Source organism: Streptopelia decaocto (genome assembly GCF_964273445.1).
Source record: "Streptopelia decaocto genome assembly, chromosome: 7".
Lineage (NCBI taxonomy): Eukaryota > Metazoa > Chordata > Aves > Columbiformes > Columbidae > Streptopelia > Streptopelia decaocto.
In genome coordinates, this window is record NC_138661.1 from 38,408,244 (window position 1) to 38,431,826 (window position 23,583).

The 23,583-nt window shown below is 41.9% G+C and overlaps 1 protein-coding gene across 9 annotated transcripts in view; it reads left to right on the plus strand.

Annotated features, from left to right (window-relative positions):
- RGS6 (regulator of G protein signaling 6) overlaps nt 1-23,583 on the plus strand; it is a 294,856-nt gene that overhangs the window by 210,365 nt on the left and 60,908 nt on the right. For 7 of the 9 annotated variants that reach the window (XR_014184622.1, XM_082058421.1, XM_082058415.1 and 4 more), the window contains exons 4-8: nt 13,421-13,471; nt 14,869-14,975; nt 17,207-17,258; nt 19,960-20,024; nt 22,957-23,033. Coding sequence is in view for 8 of the 9 variants with exons in the window: in XM_082058421.1 (XP_081914547.1) it covers nt 13,421-13,471; nt 14,869-14,975; nt 17,207-17,258; nt 19,960-20,024; nt 22,957-23,033 (352 nt within the window). In the remaining variant the exon portion in view is untranslated. The remainder of the gene's footprint in view (nt 1-13,420; nt 13,472-14,868; nt 14,976-17,206; nt 17,259-19,959; nt 20,025-22,956; nt 23,034-23,583) is intronic. The other 2 variants (XM_082058419.1, XM_082058422.1) reach the window with 1 other exon arrangement.

Consider the following 23,583-nt stretch of genomic DNA (forward strand, 5'->3'; position numbering starts at 1 on the left):
TGTGTGTTTTCAAATTTAAAGGCATAGATGACCCTCATAACTTTCAGAAGCAAATATCAGCTCTTGCTTTAATCTCTTCTCTCACTGGACCAACTCCTGGCAGCTAATTGCTGGTTTAGCCATAATCTGGCAGCCTTTGCTTAAAGTTTGCAGCACAGGTAGTCACAGTCGCGGAGTGAAGCTGTGTGAGCTCATTGTGGGCGTTGAAGCTGTACAATGTTGTAAGAAGAATGCATCAAATAAAGGACATGGTCCTTGACTGAATGAGCTTAGTATCTGTGGGCCCGACAAAAGGGACTTGCCTAGTACTATACAGTACAAAACACATGCTGAGTAATATCTTGTAAAGTTACTTGAATGGTTATCTTAGTTTCAAATCTGCATGGCCTAGGCATAGACTGGTCGTGTTTGCACAAGGCAGTCTGTGAGTGAGCTGGCAAGAGAATGTAAATATTGGCCTTTCAATTTGTTCTCTCAGGTTGGAAACAATATTCTGAGTTACCTACCTTGAGACCGGCTGTGGTTTGCTCTGGGCATAATGCTGACAAAATTTGCAAGGTACTGACAGGTTTCAGTCTGTGAAAGTAGAACCAAAAATGAGCATTTACAGAGGAGAGACTTTGCACAGGAGAGTAGGACTGGGGAACTTCATTGGCAGGAATTAGTATAAATGTTCAACACACACTATGTGAAGTTATATGTTGTTTCATATTTTCAAACTGCTAGGTAGACATCAATTCATTGATCTTTACAACCGTGCTGAGAGACACCTGAATATTATTATTACACTTATTTTCAGCTGTATAATTGACCTCCAGGAACATTGTGTGGTCTTTCCAAAGCTCTGTAGCAACATACCTGTCCTGAGATAACAGATCCAGTTAAAGGCTTCCCAGTAGCCCACCAAAGACAATTTTTTTTTTCCAATATAACTCTCACTTTGGGACTTGCTAATTGTATGTTTTCAGAGAAAATACAAGGCTACTTCGGAGGCATTTGCTATGTCAGAGTTGATTAGATTTGTAATTTTTTCATATGGCCTTTGGAAAAGTATTTTGTATTGAGATCTGTGTAGTATTTATAACATTACTACATGTTTTCAGTATTGTTATACTTAATCAGGTGTCATGATGAGCCATCACTGAGTTACCTTGCTTTTGTACAGCAGGGTTTCCAGTCCCACTTCTTCCACACATCACTTTCACGCTTGTTCTTGCAGCAGTGACCATACATGAGCAATCCAGCAAATTACTCTCTGACCTGTGCTCCTGAGGAGGGATTGTATGAGTATACAGAGGCAAAGCCATGTATTCCTGTATTATTATCTCATTTCTGTATGCGACAAAACATTTTGTTAGAGAGAAGTGACTTTTGTGTCATTTTTTCCCATGGGATTAGCATAATCTCTTTTGGAACTGACTTCACTTGTTTCTGTTGTACCGTTCTTTAGATGAATTAGCTGTAGTACTTTCAAAACTTTTTTCTTCAAAACTTCTGTTCATTCTGTATCTTTCATTGCTTACACTTCCTCTCTCATAAGTGATTCAGTTTAATTCGTGAGGTGATAACTTTAAGCCCTTTGGTTTTGGGTGGCTTGTTTTCCTCTGGGCCAACAGAAGTAGTTCAGATTACTGATGTTCATCTGTCTTTTCCTTGAGTCCAGGCTTTTATAAGTAATTGCATTTCTGAGATCCACAGAAATGAAGATTTTCGTTTGCCTCCCCAGTAAAACAGAGTTGAATACATGTATAAAAGGCACTGTCTGTAGCACAGTAAAAAGCTCAGCGTTTCCATTAGGTCTTACAAATATTTCCTGACTTCACTGTGGGAGGAGGCAGGTGAGCTGGCTGCGCTGGGACAGGCGAGGGACGCCGCTCTTCGGCGCTCCCCGGGCTGATGGTGCCAGGTTCGGAGCACTGAGTCCGCTCTGTTGCCGTATTTCTCAGGGACTGTTGGTGTGAGATGCTCATGACTCATTGAGGAAAACCAGGAGCATCACACATCTGAGCGTGTTCCTCGCAAATGCGTGGTCCTGAGGTGAAAGTGAAAAATAAACAGAAGATAAACAAGGCCTTTCCTCCCTCTGCCTTTCCACGCCTGTTCTTGGGTACAACCTGATGGTGTGACCTGTTGTGTTTTCCACTGATGTAATTCTGAGTGTTGGTTTCTTGGGACCTTTTTGTATCACTTCTCTTGTACTTTGTGAGTGACTTAAGTGGAGCCATCATTTCTCGCTTTCCTGTGTTTCTTCCCGGGCAGGGAGGGAGAGGATGGTGCCTGCTCCCATTTGCCTGGAGTCTGTGTTTACTGCCGTTATCTGCAAAACTAGTTACATCTTGAGATCATGAGCGGTGCTTTCAGAACAGGTGCGGGCTCCATCTCATATGCCACCGGCCTCGCCTCCCACTTGCAGCGTCCGCTAAGCTGGGACTCGGGTCAGAACCTCCGAGGCCGGGAAAGGCGCTGGGCCGGACCCAGCGGAGGGCCGGTGTCCGCGGCTGCCCGGGAGCCGCCGAGCCCGCCCGTTCCCTGGGCAACACCGCCACCTCCCGGCCGCGAGGAGCGGCTGCCTGCCCCAGCCCTGCCTGCCCCAGCCCTGCCTGCCCCAGCCCTGCCCCCGCCCTGCCTGCCCCAGCCCTGCCTGCCCCAGCCCTGTCCCAGCCCTGCCCCAGCCCTGCCCCAGCCCTGCCCCAGCCCTGCCTGCCCCAGCCCTGTCTGTCCCAGCCCTGCCTGCCCCAGTCCTGCCTGCGTCAACGCTACCTGCCCCAGCCCTGCCCGAGCCCTGCCTGCCCCAGCCCTGCCCGCCCGCCCGCCGAAGCCCAGAGGCGCCCCAGCTGGCTGTCGGGCAGCCCCGCCGTTGTTTCGCGTCAGAGACTGACGCTGATGTTCAGTGAGCTCAACCTCACAGGTGCGACCCAGAGGTTTGGGATAAGGAGGAGGGAGAACGGGCAGAAGGTTTAAGCAGGGAAGGAGCAATATGTGTTTTAAATGAGGATGTGTTCTGAAAGTATTTGAAGAATTCTTGTAATCCTTGTAAAATTTATTTTAATAGGTATTGATTTAAGATAAAATCCACGTGGTGTAGTCCCTGTTCTGTGGTAGGTGCCCAGGAGTTTTTAAAGTAGGTTTCCAGCAGATATGCTCACGTCTGCAAAACCAACATTTGCTTTCCATCACTGCTTGTTGAAACATCCCTGGCAGTCAGCTTACTGCTGTAATGACATTCAGAGGCAGGACACCAACTCTGTCAGTGTTTGCACAGCGCTCACTGCTGGGACCCTGAGGATATTACAAGATAAATGTAAAACGGTTGTTATTTCCGGAAAGCAAATACTAAAGTCTTGTGAGCAGAAGTGAAATGTAGTTGCTGCTTTTATTATTTTAATATTTACAGGAAGGTCTTTTTCCTTAGAGTATTTATATAGTTCTAGTTTCTCCGATCACTTGTGAAACTCTGTTCTCTGAAAATCTTTCAAGACTTTTCTCCCTTAACGTGGCAAAGCTTCTGATGAATTAAAATAATACTTCTCAAGACCTTACAGGGCACAGCGGTGCTGGAGAGGAGAGGAATTTAAGTTTTGCCTGTTTGAAGCTAAAAATGCCAGGATGTGTTTTGCTGCATTATAAGGCTATTTTGTGCAAATTTGTCCAGGCAAACTGTGCCTGCTGGGAAACATTGTGAGGTCCAAGGCCATGCTTGCCACACACACCAGGACACGGCTGAGTACGGCTGAGTTCAGAGTGCTCAAAGCGGCCCGTATGCCCAGTGGCACTGTTTCCAGAGAGCCGTACCAGACTGGGTTTTGTCAAGAGTCAATGATGACAGTCGACAACTTACTCTCACCCTCATGGGATTTCCAGAAAGCTGTGGATGAAGCTGCTGGGCCTCAGACCGAGGTGTTGGATGGAACCAGGAAAGTAGCAGCACTGTCTGGTTTGTTCCGCTATTGTTGGATGTTGCACCATGAAGCCCTCTGAGGAGCTGCTTTGGACAAGGCTGATCCTCACCGCATGATGAATGGCTTTGTGGAGGCTGTGCTTCATGGGTAACAACGAAATACGCAGCCATGTCTGCTCTGAGCCCATCCCACGTTGCAGGCCTGTTGCTGTCTGAAATCATTGCTGCTTCAGAGCAGCCCGTCAACTTTTCCAAGTCCAAACCCGTGATTACGTGGAAAGGAATTAAATAAAACATTGTTCTTCAAATTCTTGGAGGGCAAAAATAAAAAGAAAGAAAGGAAAATATTTTACTAGATTCCCTCTGTCTTAGAATGGAAACAAAAATGCCTTCTGAAATTCATAGACCTATTTTGCAGTTCTAAGCTACACGGTGTTTTGACACTAGATTCAATTATTTAAACCGAATGGTACTTATTTAATGCAGCTTTCAGCTTTTTAAAATGCTGCTTACTTTTAGAGGTTATTTGCTAAAATAAACTTGAAGGATTTACCAGACAGGAAACACAATTTTAAAATACAGGTGTTTAAGAGAAGCTGATTGTTGTTTTGACTGCTTGTTATTATGTGCAGCCCTGTAAAAGCCATCAAATTTTGAACTTGTTACTTCATTATGGATACTAACAGATTTGTGCTTATTGATTGTTTCATTGTTATCATTAAATTGTTCAGCACATTTAAAATTCCCGCTGATATATATCTCTACCCAAATTTGAAATGCAGGAATGAGACATTGCCAGCAAAATCAGTTGCTCCTTGCCAGTATAAGCGTCTTTAATTTATGGTTTAAGGAGCCCTGTTTAAAATACGGCCTCTAGTGTTAGTCCCAATACTGTCTCTTTGTATAGCATGGCAGTAAGTAAAGTGTCAGTAATTGCTATATGATCGTAATTCATCTGGTGTTACACTTTGCTAAAAGAAGTTACATGTGCAACCTTAATCTCACTGGAGAATTGGCCGTGAGTGACTGCTGCACTAATATAGAGCTTCAGTGAAGCCAACTGCTCTCTACTGCACCCTGTGTTGTATGTGACTGAAAGGCCCAGCAGAGAAAGGGAAAAGAAAAAAATCTGTACCTCTTGTTTCATTTCCAGGACAACAAACTCCTGGATGGAAAAGAGCTACAGATGTCAGGTTATTTCGTTTCCCAGATAATGTGACTGTTACGGCATCACCGCGAACACTGAGTGTGGTTCTCAACCTTTCCTGAAGAATAAGAGGGAAAAAGAGTAAAAACGTGATGGGATGAAGTTGGTTTCTGAGAGTATTTGATGATGCTAATTATCCTTATCTGTAACAGAGAGAACAGGCAATAGTGTTGCCACAGTTAACATGAAGTGTGTGATCTTGTGAAGGAGAGACCTGTCACAGCCAGAGCTCTTCAGGAGGTTTAAAAATTGAGTGCTTCTGCAGTCAGAATTACTGTGGAAATTCATAAGAACCCAGCATAGGTGAGGACTATGGGGTCAGATCTCCTCGTAAATAAATACTGCACCAAAATCATTAAAATGCTGCAGCTTTCGGAGCACTTTGCTGTCTCACACCAGTTGGTGACATTTACACCTTCGCAGAGAAACTGTTATAACACTGGTGAGGTTGAGGAGGACCTTGATGTGACAGCCTTTGAAACCCACTTTGTGAATGAGAACGCAGTGTGAAGTGACCTGATAGTTGCATGCTGAAATAAACAAGTTGCCTTCTGTGTTTTATTGATCTTCCTCTTTCCTGGAGAAGAAAATTTGCCATTAAAAGTACTAATATATGATTGAAGTGACAGAAAGATTGCCTTTGATTTAAAGGCTGTGCACATGAATTGCATAGCAGTAAAAATGTTTCAACTCTAACAGGATCTGACACAGGAGTCTTCAAAACCCCGATTCCAGCAGTGCTCAGAGTTGCTTCCCTTGCTGGTTTGTTGATGAATCATTTTGAAAGTGTGAGGAACAGCATCTAAACATGACTGCATGGCAGTGAGCCAAACTGCCAAGCTGTACAAGCCACTTCAGTAGTCTGAGTAATGCAAAGGCAGAGCAGCCTGAATTTATGATGAATTGTAGGTGTAAAGGTCCATCTTGAGACATCTACAGTTCTTCACGATTTGTAAAAGGAGGTAACTTTTGATGCTGCTACTGAATGCTGTAACTAGTGCTGCTGGGAGGCTGGGACTGCAACAAGGTACAGTTTTCCTGCCTCTTGTACACCTTTATAATGCCTCTCAAGGCAACGAGCTTGTCTTCTCTGGATGATACACAAGGAATGGGCACAGGTTTGAATGACACAAAGTGTGGAATTGTTAATCTGTTTCATTTTGTAATTTTCTCCCATACTTGTCATAACAGCAGTTTGTTCATAGTTGCATTTGAGGAGAGAAGATTTGGGCATAGGTTGCACAGTATGTCTCTAATTTAGAAAAGGCCAAATTCTAGCCAAGCAAAGCCATGGTACGGGGGTTGCACTGGGGTTATGGTATATTCCAGGTTCTGGAGGGTGCATGTGTGTGTGTTTGGGTCTATTAGTATGTTTATTGATGCCGGGCCTGTCTGTAGATAGCACAGACCTGACAGCAGCTCAGGTGTTCTGAGGCAGGTGTGGAAAGTTTAGCACAAATAAAGCAGCGTGGCTGCTCCTGCCGTAAGACCACTGCTTGGCATCTCTCGATGTGAGCAAATGGCAGTGTATAAGTGGTCAGAGGTGCTGAGCATCAGGTGCGAGGGCTGGGCTGACATGACACAGCTCTGCCAAAGCGGAGTGAGAACAAGGCTGAGGCTGGCATAGCACCAAACGCTTTGTATCCGTGCGGGTCAACTGGAAAAAGACCTTTTGCTGGTATCGCTTTTTTTCCAGTTGAAGACCCAGTTTAAGCTGTGCTGGCAGACCTCTCTCACTGGGATTAACTGTGCATCCATTAAGAAGTTTGCTAACTCAGCCTTACTCATACCACTGTGGAGCAATCATTTTAAATCCAGGGCTCTCAGCTAGTGGCATCCTTCTGCCCCTCAGTGCTGGTTGCCAGCTTCTAAGTGTTGCTGATGGGAGGGTATTGCAAGCCAGAAGCTTCTCTTTGGGTATGTCTTCTGCTACTTGTATTCATATCTTATAAAACTACCTGAACTATTTCTTGACAGGCGGCATTGTAACAAAAGCAGTCTGGCCATATCTCTAGGATCTTATGATCTAATTTATCTTTGTTACTTGGGTAAATTAGCCCACACAGAGCTCTGTGGCCTTGTCTGGTCATTTATTGATTCCTGCCTTATGAAAATCTCCCTCTATGGGTCTGCATTATAGAGGATACATGTGCTTTGGTAACCTGTCCCTCCAAACAGCAATTCAGAAGAAGGAGCTGTTAATAGGTGAAAGTGCACAAGGAATTTGGATTTTGCAAATGTTTAGCACAAATAAATCAGCATGGCTACTCCTGCCATAAGAGCACTGCTTGGCATCTCTTGGTGTGAGCAAATGCCAGTGTGTAAGTGGTCAGAGGTGCTGAGCATCGGGTGCAAGGGCTGGGCTGACGTGACACAGCTCTGCCAAAATGGAGTGATAACAAGGCTGAGGCTGGCATAGCACCAAACACTTTGTATCCATGCGGACAAATCCAAATTTCTGGCTTTCATCTTTCATATCTGCCTATATTTAAAATGCAAGCAGCAGAGATTGTGTATGTATGTCTGTATTACATGTAAAATACATACAGGATATAAAGATTGAATTTACACGGCAGTGCTGATGGTTAAATTGTGAATTTGCAGCCCATTACTTCGTAAGCTATTTCAAAGTGTGTTAGTGCTCGCAAGAAATTCCTGTTGGATTCCTAGTTAGAGCACACAAGTAGCTCTGCGACTCTGCTATGTTGCCCTCCGCCTGGTCTCGTTCCGTGAACTGATCCCTCAGCAGCTCATCTGCTTTCCCCACCACGACCACAGGAGCCCCTGGCATTTTTTCTCTCCTTGGGAGGTTTTCTTCTGTCACTCTCCAAACACCACAAGTGTCTATCAACACCTTGCAGTGCAGCTGCCAGTCTGGGTCATTGCTCCCTTTCGTGAAATAATTTATTAATAGATTTGCTGCTAATTTTGCTTCAGGGCCTGGTGTCAGGGACATGAAAGTTCACTAGTCAAACATCAGAATTGTTCATTTTAGTAGGCTTTTGATAAATCTGTGATCAGAGTCCCATATACACAGATATGGACACTCATGCAAGAGAGGTACAGCATGCTTCCTAGGTTCAAAAGCAACATTAGAAAGCCCAATGATTAGTGTTTATATGGGACTCAGCAACTTTTGGTATAAATGGATGGTCATACTGAACAGCTTTCTATAGATAACATTTAGTAAAAGAAGCAGAGGAGGGTTGAAGAAATGGTTGGAATGTCACATCAGCCCAAACACTGTGATAAATAACTCACGCTGATGTCAGGAAAAGCAGAGGATCGGAGATTTTGAACCCACTGAATTTACAAATATTCTGTCCTTGTCGTTGTTTTATCATCCTGGAATGCTCACGTGCAACTTATCTCCATGTGCTGTTTCCACATTCCCACCAAGCATCATTGTTACTTCACACAAAGTATAATATCTTCAATTTTTTATTACAAGAAAAGTAAATTGTAAAATAAAGCACATAAAAGTTATGATGAACAAAAAGACTCCTTGGAAACTTCAGCTGCTTTAATCAAAAAGGGGTAAGACTCCTGCTGCTAATGATTGTTAATAATTCACAAACAAGATTTAAAGTGAATATAGTGTAAAGGAAAATTGCTATTGCTAGAAGCCCTAAGCTGTTGTAGCTTTGATGATGCTCCTTGCTGACACTGAGTGGTGCAATTACCACATGCTGACGGAGGAGAGCTACAATTACCGCATTTTCTGAGTCAACTGCTGAGACTTTTTTTAGTTGGCATTGGTATTTATCTATGTGCTTATTGTAGACAAATTCTATAAAGTCCTTCCTTAATATTTGTAAGAGAATACTAGGGAGAGACCTAGATATTTCATTTTTTTCTTTCTTTTCCCCCCCTCTACCATAAAAGTTGGCGCTTTGCATTAAATCCCTCTAATGAGCAGGAATCTACACTTCCAACTTAGCTGAAATCACTGTGGATGTCAGTGGGGGGTTCTGTGTAAGAAAAATAGTAGCAGGGAGTGCTGGAGGCCATGAGAAATTTTATATGACATCATTTTGCCCTTTATCATGGGTGATGTTCATTTGCTTATTTTTGTAAGCCCAGTGGTAAATATGTGGATAATCAATTAACCTTTTTGTCCTAGATTTACCAAGGACCCAGTACAGTTTCGAGGGGACGAAAACACATTATTTCCATTTAACACATTATTTTCGATTTAACATTTGGCAAGGTAGAAAACAGCTTGAGTAGCCGTTCATACACCTGTGCATGTATTCTTATAAGTCATTTTGACTGTTTGTGATTTTTTTTTTTTCAGTCCTGCTTTTCTGATATAAATATTTTAAGATTCATCTGAGTTCAGGAGCAAATTGTTTGGAAAATTTGGTGCTAAAATGGGTTCATCTCTTTTCAAGAATGAAGTGACAGGAAGGAGAACACACTTTCATCCTTTCATCAGAATACTGCCTGAGCCTTGAGTTTGGACATGACTGACAACAGAGGCTGGGCACATAGCTCGTTTGCCCACAGAGTGTGTCATGGAGCGTACAGATAAGGTCTAGGAAGGATCTGGGTGTTTCACAGTTATCTTATTCCTTTTGTAAAATAATAAAAAAAAATATAAAATTATAAAAATAATAGTAAAATACAAACAAAACTACTATGCAAAAATAATTAATATTTATTAAAAATCATTAAACTATGTTCAGGGAATATTAGGCTTACACTAGCACTAGAAGAAAGATGGGAAACAACCAAGCAATCTCATGTCCATTCCTGTAGGCACATGTATATGACAAATTCTTTCATAAAATGATCAGACAGTATTCTAAAAATTATTTTAAGATCGCACTTTCTTCATTTTTAGTATTTGTCAGTGCAACGTGAGGCTGTGAACCATCTGAGATCCAGAGCATCCCACCTCATAGGCTGTAGTTGCTGGATGTGTCCCAGCTTCAGTCATCAGGGCTCAGCTCAGCAACTCCTGTGAGAAAGGACAGACTTTAGTCCTTGGTCACTGATGCCACACCTGGGTAACACCAGATGTCCCACGTCAAATCGCTGTGGAGCTCCACTTGACAGTGCTTACCAGCTCTGCCGCCTCAGGGACATGCCCACTCCACTGGATGACAAGCAGCCCCCAGTGGTCCAGGCTGCTGTGCCCAGAGCCGGGAGCACAGTACCCACTCCAAGCAGCAGATCTTTAGAAATTGCTGGAAGAGGTATGTTGTTCTGTCTGCCTCTGCATTTCACACAGTGTGCAGAAGATGGGTGTATCTGATTGTTGGTGGCTTTACATTTTCCAAGCAAGTCCTCGATTTTCTGGAAGAGGTAAAACAACTTAGGTTGAGTAGAAAATATATCAAATACAGTGGTGGTGACTCACCTCATTAACTGCATCTTGCCAATGGCCTCACACCTTGTGAACTTTTTTTTTAATTTATCTTTTCATGACTGGCCACTCATTTGTCATGTTGACAGGCAATGGCCTTCTGAGAACACTAGCTACACTTATGGGATCATTGAGGCCGAACAGAAGATGGAGAAAATAGCAAGAAATATAAAACTGCTGGTCTGTCTCTACACCAGGTAGCCAGATAAATGATCTTTGTGAATCTGTTTGAGCATAAAACCACGAGTATTCTGTTAGTATAAGCAACTTGATCTACTTCACCTTCAAAGAAGAGCCTAAAGCAAAAAGATATTTCATTATAGGCGTGGAGGAAATAGATGTTCACAGGCTGTTGACTATCCTTGAACTGTGCATACTGACTCAGGAGAAATGTAGATGTATGGAGGGGAATATAGAGGGGATGGGAGCCATTCCTTGACCTGGATCCAGCAACACTTTCTGTTATGAAAACACGCCCAACTGTTTGTTTTCAGAAGATCTCAAATGTCTGTTAGTGAAAACATGTCAGGGTCAAGGGTTTCCCTTGGGTGTCCTCTGAAAGAGCCTGTGAAATGTGGAATCTGTAAATCAGCCAGAAAATATCTTTTTGGGAAGGTGAGTTGTATGAGGGCTGTCTGCCGGGCTTAACCTGCCGGGGAGGTTAAGATGAACTTTTCTGGAAACACATAAAAGAATCTGTGTCTTGGTCTGACAGAGGAGAGTCTTGTAAAGGATTTGCTCAAGCCTTCACCTTGTCTTATGAGGTTAAATCTGACTTTTCTCATTTGAGGAAGCATGTAAGTAGTGTTTCTAGGTGGGCAGAAGTAGGTTGCAGTGATAGAAACAGCCACAAGCAGAGGCAAGGCCAATGTGTGAGGGTAACCCTAAAAATGAAGGTGTTGTGGGAGATGGCAGTAAAGAGTTTTCATTATGATTGAATATTAATTAGTGACATGGCTATTAATGATGACAGTAATTAACAGAGGAAGGAAAGACTTGTCATTGTCCCGAGGGTGAATAATCAGTCTTGGCAGGTGATAAATAATGGTTCAGCAAACTCAGCAGAAAGATAATCTGTCTGCCTCAGGACAACTGGAGAACAGCTATAAAATCTTCCAGGCTCTTGGCAACATTCAGGAATGACTTCATGTTTTTAACAGAGACAAATTAAAATCCCTGATCTCAAGTGCCACTTACATTCTGGAGTGGCTGATCACAGGAGTTCTGGTTGAGTCGGTGCCCCTTTAAACCTTTCTTTTTTAATCTTAATAATAGGGAAGAAGGACTGGGGAACCAGCTCTCAGCGTTACTTTAATTTTTCATTGCAGTTTCATGAGAATTGAATAGATTCGTCAAAAGAGGCATGGAGCTGGGGACAGGATCGTTCTGTGTCAAAATGGAGACTTAATCCTACATTAAGCATTTCTGTATATCTGGAAAGGGATAATGCAGAATGTGCTTCATCTACCTTGAGCAAAGCAATGCACTACTCTAGATGATTTCAAGATATGAGGTGTCGCATCACTTGGCCATCATAAGCCTAAGAGATCCTGCAAGCCTGTAATCTAAGACCAAAACCAAGAGAACTAGTGGACTTTTTAGTCTTGAGCAAAGACAGCATTTTATGAGGTTTTGTTTTGTTTCTAGCAATACAGAAGCACTTCAGTTTGTCTTCTGGAAATGGTTTTCTAAACCCAAATGTTTTGTTCTATCTTTAGGATACTTTTGTTTTGTGAAAGGCAAAAGGGAACATCCATGTTTATAAAATAGAATATTTTATTAACAAACTTGTCAAAACAACAGTTACTGGCTCGGAACATTTTCTCCATATGTTATTCAGCTAGCACTGTTCACTAGATGTGTTCTCATCTAGGAGGTAGCTTTGCACCTCTCAGACATCTGTTTCTGAATAAATTTACAGTTCACAAAACAAATGGTGCGACTTTAGGATGCACCTGGCAAGCTGGTTTCAGTAGAGGCAGCGAAGAGCTGGCACCATTGCCAGAGGCATTGGTTCAGTGGTACTACAAAGTACTGCCTGCAGTTCTAGTGACCCCGGTGCAAAGAAATGGAACTTAAATTTGAAAAGTTGCTGAATGGTAAGGTAGAGGGAGAGAACATCTTAAGAGGAGATTAAAAGTTTGCTTGGTTTAGTGAAATGGAGGTAGGGAGACAATGTGTCAGTGCTTTGTGGAAACACTCAGGAGGAACTATCAAGGAATAAGAATAATTCTTTCCATTAAATGATAATATGGGTTGATTTCAAATGCATATAAACTGCATATTAATAAACTTACGCTCGAAGTTACAAGAGTTTTGTCAAAAAAAAAAAAAATAGGGTAGTGGCAACTTAAATTGCTCTTAAGTAGAGTCAGGAGCTATGGAGAGTGACCATGCTGCTGGTGTGATCACTATCAAGTTGACACCTCAACAGTGGCTTGGTTACAGGCATACTGAATGCCACTTTCTTCTCCAAGACATTGCTTGTCTTTGACATAAGTGAGACTTTCCTCTGCCTTTTTTTGACTGATAACTCAGTTCCAGACTTTTAGGTTATTTCCTCTGATGTTAGAGGTACAAGGTGTCAGTAAAGTCTCCTTTGTCTCCTTGCTAGCTAGTGCTTGCAGAAATGTAACTCCCAGTATGCTGAGCAGAGAAAGAGGCAACTGAGGGAGAACGAGTTACATGGAACCATTAGAGTTCCTATCACACGGAATACTTCTTAGGACTTAGTACCTGTCAATAACTGTATAATTACAGTGTGACACAGGAAGGAAAAACATTCTGAAACCTCAGTAGAGTTAAAAAGGAAAATTGAATAAAATTAATGTCAGTTCTTATTGTATCTATCTCAATGTTATCTATCTCTAGAGTTCCCAAATCCTGTGGTCTCAGGGTTTAATGCTTTCTCCACTTTTTTGTTTTGTTTTGTTTTGTTTTTGAGGTGCTGATATTGTGCAGTGGCTTATGAAGAACCTCAGCATTGAGGATCCAGGTAAGGTGACCACAGGTGAGGAAGAACAGATACTTCATGTGTATTGTGTGTGTGCCATTAGACAATAGATACTATTGTCTGTTCTCTAAATTACCAGTGGAACAGCAAGGTTGATTTATGCATTGAAGGCAAGGAGGAGGGAAAGAGATAAGAATCAACATCTTAATTAAGTCTAAAGCCTTACACTGCAATACACAGAAAGCACTTTGCAGGAATCTCAGCCTGTCTGTGAAATTGTTGCTACCTAAGAAAGCCCAATTGATTTTAAGGTGGTTCCCAGACCTGGAAGGGAAGTTGGTGGATGTGTGTGGTTAAAGAGGCAAAGGCAATGACAGGTTTTCTTTATGAGGAGAAAGGTAGCCATGACTGACAGGACATACTGGCCAAGGATGACATGGACACCATCATAGGATGTGATGGTGGATGCTAATTTATCACAGCAGACAGATGAATGGATAATTAGCCATAAACAGTGGTCAGTGGATGAACCCAGTCCAAGTAGTCCACTCTTTAGAGAAACCAAAATCTTTTTGGCACAGTGAAGAACTATTGGGAAAAGAGGAAGAAAAGATCTGCAGGTCCAGAAGTTTCCTTTTCTGGAAAGGGAAAAAATCCAGCATCTAACCTCCCAGTTTGTTTCTGCTGCCTACTGTCACCATGTAAAAGCAGAGATAGAGGCAGTATTGTCCCATCCAGGGCATGTCTATAAACATATCCCTCCTCGTGAGTCCAGTCAAGTCCCAAATCTGAATTTCAGCTGCAGACAGGAGCTTTATTGTCTGCCTGGGGGCACATGAGCAGCTAATATGTGTACTTTGCAACTCTGAGAAAGCTGATGCAGCTTTTTACAGCTGACACCGGTTGAAAATCTGTGCACGTGTGCCTCTGTGGTGGTGAAGGTTGCCTTGGCAGTTGTTGGATACATGTTCTCCTTTACCTCAGCACCATTTCCTCTAACAAATGGTGATGCTACAGTGTCAGGATTTGTCTTTGTGAATAAACACGCCATTAATGACCTGGTGTTGCAAGTGTTTGTTGGATTTGATAGAGGCAAGTGGGGTTCACTGATGGAACAGGCTTCTTGTCAGCTGTCACCTGTGGTGGGTAATGTGCTTTGAATTGAATTTCAGACTCTAGAGATGAACTGGTGTGTGACATTTTGTAAACATGAAACCAGCAGGTTAAACATTTGAACAGTGTTTCATCTATGTTGTAAGGCTGATTTCTGCTCTCCTCTTTGCACAATTTAGTTGGAAGGCATAAGGATGTGGTGAGGGTACAGAGGCATGTTTGAACCAGGTCTTCACATGAGTCATTGCCAGGGCTGCTGCTGCAAGCAGAGAACTGTGCAGTGCACGTCTTCCTGACACATCCCTGCTCTTTTCTCTCTTCCACAGGGGAAGCAATACACTTGGGAAGTCTTATCGCTGCACAGGGTTATGTCTTTCCGATCTCAGACCATGTCCTTACCCTGAAAGATGATGGGACGTTCTATCGGTTTCAGGTTGGTGAGCCCTCTGCTTTCCTTGTGGCCCCTTCTGCTGCCCATGCAATAATACCACTGAAATCACCCGCTCTTTATCCCTAAGCACCCGTTAGGTCTATGAAGCCAGGGATTGAAGCTGTCTTGATAGAAGTCTCAGGAGTCTGTGAAGTTCCTTGGAAAAGATCTGCTTTAGAATCTCAAATCACTCTTTTCTGCTTTCTGACCTACAGTTTTTGCATAAATGAACTGGTATGTCCTGTGATTATTTTGGTATGTGATTTCAATGCTGTTTTACTCAGAGTTGAACTAAACCAGGAGAAAGAAAATTACTCTTGGGTTCTAACTCTGGCAGAGTATTGAGTAGCCACCCTCCTGTGCAAAATGGACCAGGTTCTAACTCTGGCACAGCACAAAATTCAAAATTCAAATTTTTATTTTTGGTTACAGATTGGTGTGGGAGGGGTCGAGCTTCAGGCTTTGCCTCTTTTACACAGGATGTGTAACCTTGGCAGTCACCTAAGCTGGGACATCTCTATGTGTCAATGTCCCCATGCCTCTAGATGTGTTGAATTTTTAAAGCATCCTGCACTTGAGTTCATGCCCTTTCCAAAAACATCTGCTGTCTGCCTTCTAGATAACTAAGTGCTGTGCTGCAACCTTTTGGACAGATAGTGTGACTTCAGAAGAAGCAATAAGTTCAAACCTGGAGTCAAACTGCCTAATCCTGCTGGCGAAATTTAAGTTTTTCTGTTACATGACCTCAGCCAGCTCCTTTGTCTTTCCTGTGACCTCTTTTCTGTTCTCCCTCCCATTTCTCCTTTACACTTGTTTTCTCTTATTCACTTTTTATTTGAAAAGCCTGTTCTCTTTGCATCCGATGTTGCTACTGCTAATGTGATATTGTGTTATCACATGGCACGGTGAACAAAGCAGCCCAGGAGATCACAGACATCACTTTGTCTCACCCCACCTTCTGGGTACCTGGCATCATTCAGATTTGTCATGGCAGTTGCCTTGCTTTTCCAAAAGTCCTGCTCCTCTTGTTTTTCAAGACTTGTGGTTGCTTATTTAGTTGTATTTCCTTCTATTTAAAAAAAATCACACCATAAGGAACTGTCCTATGCAGCTCTCAGGAGCTAGATTTCACAAGCAGAGTATCATTTTATTTATTTTTCTTGTTTTAAGCCTGTTTAAACATCATCAAATTGTCTTGACTGCTATAGACTTTTATTTCTCATATATTTTCTTACAACTTTTGCTTATTTTTTTGCCTGCTGTCATTTCCTGCAACAGTTGTCCTCAGCCGTTTTCTGCAAAGATAACCTGATAGAATAGTTTTTCTTTTCCATTACTCTCTACTTGCCACTTTCTACCTCAACATCAGTCCTTACTTTAACAGTAGTTTACTGTCTGGTGAAGTTCATAAGACATGTATCAGTGAGGAGCATTGAACCCTGTTCTTTTTGATCCATCCATGTTTCTCACTGTACTTTGATGCAAGGAGTAGTCTTTGTGCATGTAATGTCCTGTGCCTGTTTGTGGCATTACATGGGTAATGCAAAACAGTGTTCTGTAATTTGTGTGATCACAGGGAAATTATTTTTCATTCATGTTAAAACTGAAATACAACTACATGTAGTAATTTCTTGTAATTAATTGTAGCAACTGCAATATGCAGACCTGGGTAGGAGACAAAAGCAGGAAGCTTAGCAGGACTCCTACTTTCAGGATGACTCTAATCAGCTGAGTTTGGACATCTACCATCTGTTCTATTTAAAAAGTAAATTGTTTTGTAGGCTGCCAACCACACTGGTAGATGCTCCAAAAAAAAACAAGTGGTGTGTAGTATATATAAAAGCCCATGAGGTTTCTCATGCTCAAAAAAAAAAAAAATAGATCCAGGGTGCCTGTGAATTCCTGGGGGAAGAGGAGGTTCTGGAGATAAAGAGGGGAAGAGGCCCCCATTCAGATAAGAAGGCAACACGGTCTAAAATGTCATCAGGATATTGGACATCCTCCTCAAGAGATGCTTGTATTATAGTATCTCTATTTACCTGAAGTGAGGAATGTTAAAGATGATACATTCCTGTAAAAGCTTCCTCCCTTTTACCAAGATCTGTGGCAGTGTTTCCCCTGAGGGCAGAAGCTAGGCTGTAGACTTTGTGATTCTTCTTGTACTTGTAATGTTTTTCTGCATTTGAATTATTTTTTATTTCTAAAATTACAAAAATGCCTATATTGTTTCTTAGGCACCGTACTTTTGGCCTTCAAACTGCTGGGAACCAGAAAACACAGATTATGGTGAGAGTATAATTATTTCGTTGTAGAAAGTTAGTACAGAAATTTTGTGATGGGAAAAAAATGTCCTTGAAACAATTAGTGTTGGCCTGCTAAACCCTTCATCAGCAGAATTTCTTGTCAGACTGCAGCATCAGAGGCAGATTTGTGCCCGTCTCAAATACATGAAGTGAAATCCTGGGTTGTCGCAAGCCCACGGAGCTGTAGCCGTCAGGCTCAGTGGGGCCAGAATTTTACCTTCATTCTTCTATAGCTCTGTTCTTCTTGGCAGGATTTATGGCAATTACAGTACTGCGCCTTGGGAATCTTAAATAATACCAATATTGCTTTTGTGGGAAAACATACTCTGATCTGTAGCTGAATCTGATAGGTTGATCAATAAAAAGTTACCTCATCTGGGCAGTCATCTGGCTGATCAACAAACCAGTATATAACTGATGGCAACCCATAGTTAAAGTTCTCTGATATATGACATCAGACTTATTTTCCTCATTTTTTTAAGATTACCAGCTGAGCATGGTTTACGAGCTAATAAACTGCAACATGGTGCGTTAAACATGTGAGTGCCTGCAGACAGTGATAATACATAAAGAAAATATGTCAGTGTTGTTATCTTTAGCTGTCTGCTTGCAATATTGCTGTCTCTTCCAGAAATGCACTTCTTTCACAGCTAAATGATAAAATCAATTGTTGCATCCCAGTGTGGCACTGGAAGAAGAAGTAAATCCATGTGTGTGCTCGTAAAACAGGAGCTTCTGGAATGGCTTATTTTAAAATATCTCATAATGTAAGATCAGTTTAGAACTCGTCCCTGAATAATCAGGTTTTCTGTCTTTCCTAGGCAATAATTGCTCATCTATATGGATTCTGGAAATCATTTGCTAGGGCGGAGAAGTAGCCAGTTATGTTGTCTGTCATGTAATAGTTCATTTGCAGTCCCCATCTGCAGGGGAGCGAGCACAGACTTGTGTGTTTATCCCAGTGAGGGGACTGCTTAGGAGAAAACATGATGCTGTTCATTATATGCAAAACAATTTCCAGATTTTGCAGTCACCATATATGACTGTCTGAACTGTGCCAAATATGTGTTCTGTAAGTATCAGAATAGCAATCCGAAGAGGGAAGTTCTGTTTTTTCCTTTAGCATCTGATAAATAACTGGTTTTGCAGTCGGATTACTGTGCTGCAGGGGCATTGAGTGGAACAATGCACCTCAAAATAAAGCCTTATATGAGCTGACCCACAGCTGAACAAGCTGCAACCACATTAGCTCTGAGCCCTGTAGTGACAGATTTTCATCTGTCCCAGAAATCTCTAACATATGCTTGTAATCAGTCTTTGCATATCAGAGGTCTGTACAGATGGAGTCTTCCCAGGAATTAATCCCAAACTAGCAGTAGACCCAAATCAAACTGAAATCCCAGCAGCTCTTCATACTTCTTTTATTTGCATGGACTCACAGGACAGGAACTAACTCATTAATACTAATGGTAGGTCACTGCCTAGCACGAAGAGATACTGTGAGATGACTGATTCTCACTTTGTTTGGTGTTGCAAATGGCTTACAGATGAAATTGCTCCTGAGATGTATAAATACACATGAACTCATAAGCTCTGGTTACCCTGCATAACTTTGGCTCATTGTATGAATGTTAGAATTATGAGAATAGTAGAGAAGTTATATTAAGTAGTACCATTTAAAAATATATTTTAAATATAAGTTTCCAATGGAAAATGTCCATGAAGGTGTCAGAAAATAGTGTTTATCAGGAAACCAAAACCTCATGGTTTTCAAAGAAAAGCTGAAATTTTCTGGAAAAGATTTATTGCAGTTTTCTGTAGATGATGCTTTGTCTTTTGCCCTGCCCTGGTTTGGTAGGCTGTTAGACACTCAGCACCTGGCCCTGCAGCAGGAGGGAGGAGGGCATAACACAAGGAAGGTAGAAAATTCACATCTAGATTCATCCCAGTATGAGAGCACTGGACCTCTGTTATGCTGTTTGTATCTGACTGTACGCCCAGGGTATGCTGGGGCCCTTGTATTAAAGCCTGTAATGGAAATGGGGTGAGTTGGCAGTCCAGCTGAAGCTTTTCCAGAAGGCAACCTGGGGCTGGTTTGGTGTCACGCACTGGGCTCGTCCTGCCCCTCGGAATCCCAAACCACATCAGTTTTTGCAGTGTCTGCCTCTGGTGGGATGTGAGAAGGCTTTTTCTGACCATTTGAAATGTGTAGGATAAGTGGATGGAGCACATGAAAAAAATGCTCAGATCATGCCTTTAAGGCGTGGCCCATATTTCTGTTTTCATTTTAATATCCTGATTATTTTTTCTTTTTCTTTTTTTTTTAACAAAAGGGGAAAAGAGGTGCAGGGCTGCTCACTTTGGCAGGCATATTCCTAAAGTACTGAGGGGAACAGATTGCTAATGCTAAATCTTTTACCAGCCCCAGAAGTAATTATGCCTTTCTCAGACAACTTGTTAGGTCCTGGCATCTACTCTCCACACTTTTAAACAAGACGTCCCAGATGTTAAAGGCCTCTGAGACTACAAGAGGGTAACGTCAGCTGGGTATTCAGCCCTCTCATTTCTTGGTTTATGTTGCTTTCTGATGAGAACGAACAGTGCATGAACCACTGTTTTCTTTTTTTATGATCTAGTCCTAATAATCTGTCAGTAATTGTTTTCTGTTCTGTTCCTCCCTTTAGCCATCTATCTTTGCAAACGGACCATGCAGAACAAAGCTAGGCTGGAGCTGGCGGATTATGAAGCCGTAGGTACACTGCTGCTAGAGTTTAATGCTGGGGGTGTGGGAAGATCTTTTCCTGCCAGTTTAATGTTGCCATTTTGTGCTTTGGGGTCTTCCGTTACTGTGTCTTTTGTTAGTTGTCAGAATTGTGGGAAGGCTGATCCGGGGGCAACATCAGGGACACAACTGGGGAATGTCCCTGGCTTTGCAGCATCTCAAAGCATCTGCTGTACAGCCAGCCCTCCAGGACTGGGGCAAATTACACAGAAGTTTACATTGGTTTCCTGTTCCCAGTTAACAGTTCCTCGTTTATATATCAGATATTAACACACAGAAATGATGGATTTTCAGGTCCATTATTGGGCAATTAAATTGCTGATGAACCGTCTAGTTACGAAAGTTTTCATATGTTAGACTTGGACTGTTTTCAATATACCATATAAAAAGCTCTTACTTAAGCTTATTCAGAGTGTGTTTGCTGTTATTAAATGATTATCCATGAAAATATCCTCAACCTTGGCTTCAAATTGTGCAGGGTTTGGGTGGAGAGGAGTGGGAAGAGGGAGGCAAGAGGGGCAGGGCTGGAGGGCTGGTGTGAGTTTCTGTGAACACCAGCAGTGTAACACTCTCACCAGATTTTTCCTTACTAACTCAACAGTGTAACAGCTAAATTTCAGATATGGAGTTTTTCATTAGAGGGTTTTTTCTTTATCAAACTGGTTCTGGTGGACTTCTGTGTCCATGTTTATTACAATGAAAACATTTATATTGTATATATTTTAGAGGTTTTTTTTCGAGAACAGACTTTTTCCTTCTTCCTTACCATCTACATTTTGGCACTTTTGTGCATATGCCATTTAGTCCTTTCAGTGGAGAGCATGCAAAAATTACATCTTACCTAGTCTACCCTGGAAATTTATCCAGAGTTCCCAAGAGTTCTGATCTTGAAGTACAGGCATAATGGAAGGAATATAATAATCTGCGTACATTTATACATCCTTTTGCTGAGTTTCTGCATATTCTTGATTTCATTATTAAAACCATTAAAACTGCTCACAGCCAACCAATTAACTGTAAGTACTCTAAAGATCTATCATAAAGCAACAAAAGGCTGTTCAGCAGTGCACACACTCCCACACACATGCAGCGAGGCTATGGCTAAGTAGTTTTGCACATCGTTGTCTTCTGAGAGTAGCAATGCTCCAGTGATGGCAAATAATTAGATCTTGGCAGTCTCTCATTTTTCTTGTGAATATTGCATTGCACAATTAGAGATTCCTTCTGCATTCAAACTTTGCTCTCTTAATTAGAGACAATCAGATAAGAATGGCACCAACTCTTCCTAGTCATTATGGGAGCTGAAGGAGATCCAGCAATGGAGATGTAAGCTAAACACAAGTGAGAGAAACAGACTTACAGGAGTGAGAGGGAGCCCTGTACGTTTAGCACACGTTTTTTGAGTTGTAGCATGAGAATGCGTCTCCATGGGCATCAGCACTGACCTGGGGTTTCCAAAGAGAATCTCTACAAAGCATCTCAAGGGACATCTTCTCATTTTTATGTTCTGCTTGCAACCTTTGTAGACAACCCCCCATCCCCATTTGTGCTGGTAGAGCAGGGAGTCTTGATGATATGATTAAGTTACATAATCGCATTCAGTTTTGTTTATAATTGGCCAAATATAAGCACGATTCAAATAATGCCTCAATTGGTGATGTTTTATTGGCTTCAGCATATTTAGTCCAGAGGGCACATGTGAACATAATTTAAAACAAAAATAAAAAAAAAAAAAACACAAAAAATTGGTTTTGCAGATAATTACAAGTAGTTCTTCCTTGTAGCCGCAGTTAAGGAAATCACCATAGTTCAGCACAGCTGCAAATCATTTGCTTAACTGTTTTCCTCCATGTATATAGACTGAAACTCTTACAAGGACGTGGTGGTAACAGGGCCAGGCTTTACGCCTTGTGTTATAAGAGAATTTAAAGTCATTAATAGGAAGATTTTTACTAGCATTGAAATGCACGCACTTCAGCACTTTCTTGAAATAAAGGGAATAGGTATAAAAGGAACAGCACTAGAACTAATAGTGTTCATTTTCAATGTTAATTTGCAAGAGTTGAATCAGCTGTAATGCAGAAGAGTGTCAGGTTAATGGTCTCGTAGGCCTGCTTGTCAGGATGGGTGTGGATATGTGACTTCAGGGTGCCATTTGAGCTTGAAATTCTGGCCATGTCCCGAGTTTGACCTTGAGCTGTGGTGAAGTCACATCCACCTCCAAATGTTCAGATCACGACACTCTTCCCAATGGGTCTGGGCCAGAGCTCTTAATTCATCTGTAGAGTGAGGCTGCATCTGGACCCAGGCTTTGCAGTTTGCTGTGTTCATTGTTCAGACAAACAGGCTATTTCCTTTTCTGAATCATCCTGGCAATCCCCAGGCTTCGGTGCTGTGCAGCTGCGTGATGCTCACGGTGGTGAGCAGGACTGAGCAAAGCGAAGGATGCTCTGGCTTTGCACCTTAGCAAGAGCCTGAAGAGAACAGTGAGGGGGAGGAAGGGAAAGTGGGGATGAGAGGGAAATGTGCAGGTGGCAGCCATCTGCTATCAGAAATGAAAGTCGTCAGTTTCACGGAGCTGCTCAATGTTATCTTTTGGGAACAAGTCCATCATTATTTTCATAGTAGAGCTCAGGCTGTCTTCATCACACTCCATTACTTATCACTGACAGGACCCTCTTGGCTGCAGCTATGGGGCTGCAGCCCGAAAGGATGTGTTACAGCCTTGCTTTGCTGGCAAGATAGTACACCCGAAAACAACACTGATTTCTGTGTCTTGAGTTTTCCAGCTTAAAAAAAAAAAAAAAGGAATAAAATAAACACCCACCATGCTAATTGTCTTAAGCAGTTGCTGTAATTACAGGGATTAATTGTTCTTACTATTGTAATCTTTTGTCAGGAAAACTTAGCAAGACTTCAGAGAGCATTTGCAAGAAAGTGGGAATTCATCTTCATGCAAGCTGAGGCCCAAGTGAAGTGAGTAATCCTGGAGCAATGAACTGCGCCAGTATTTAGAGCTGTAAAGAAAGGAGATTCTGTACAGATAAAATTTCTCTGTCAAAGTCTTTACTGCAACTAAGATCAGAAGATGTTGGTGAATTTTAGTCACCAGCAAACTAAAAACTATTGAGAGCCAATCCTGAAGGTTTCTGCCAGAATTTGAAAGATGTTATTTGAAAGAAAGTTATCTGTATTTGGAAATGTTGATCAGGAACTCCTGAGACTGGATTCACCATGGGAGCTTGGGCAATTCACTTGCCCATTCTGCTTCTACTTTTGTGCAGTATTTTTGTTTTGTATAAATGGAAAGAACAGAACTTTGTCATCTGTCTGTGTTACTCTATGCTTGTAAAGCATTTTTGAGTTTAAAAATACTGCCACTTCAAAGTGATTATAAGGGTGGTATTTACAGCAGACTGAGTTTGGTTTTCTTATTTATACCAATCTCTAGTTGACTCAGTTGTACCTCTGCTCTCTGCAGTCTGATTTGTGCTATTGATTTAGTGCAGAGAATTGGGTGACACTT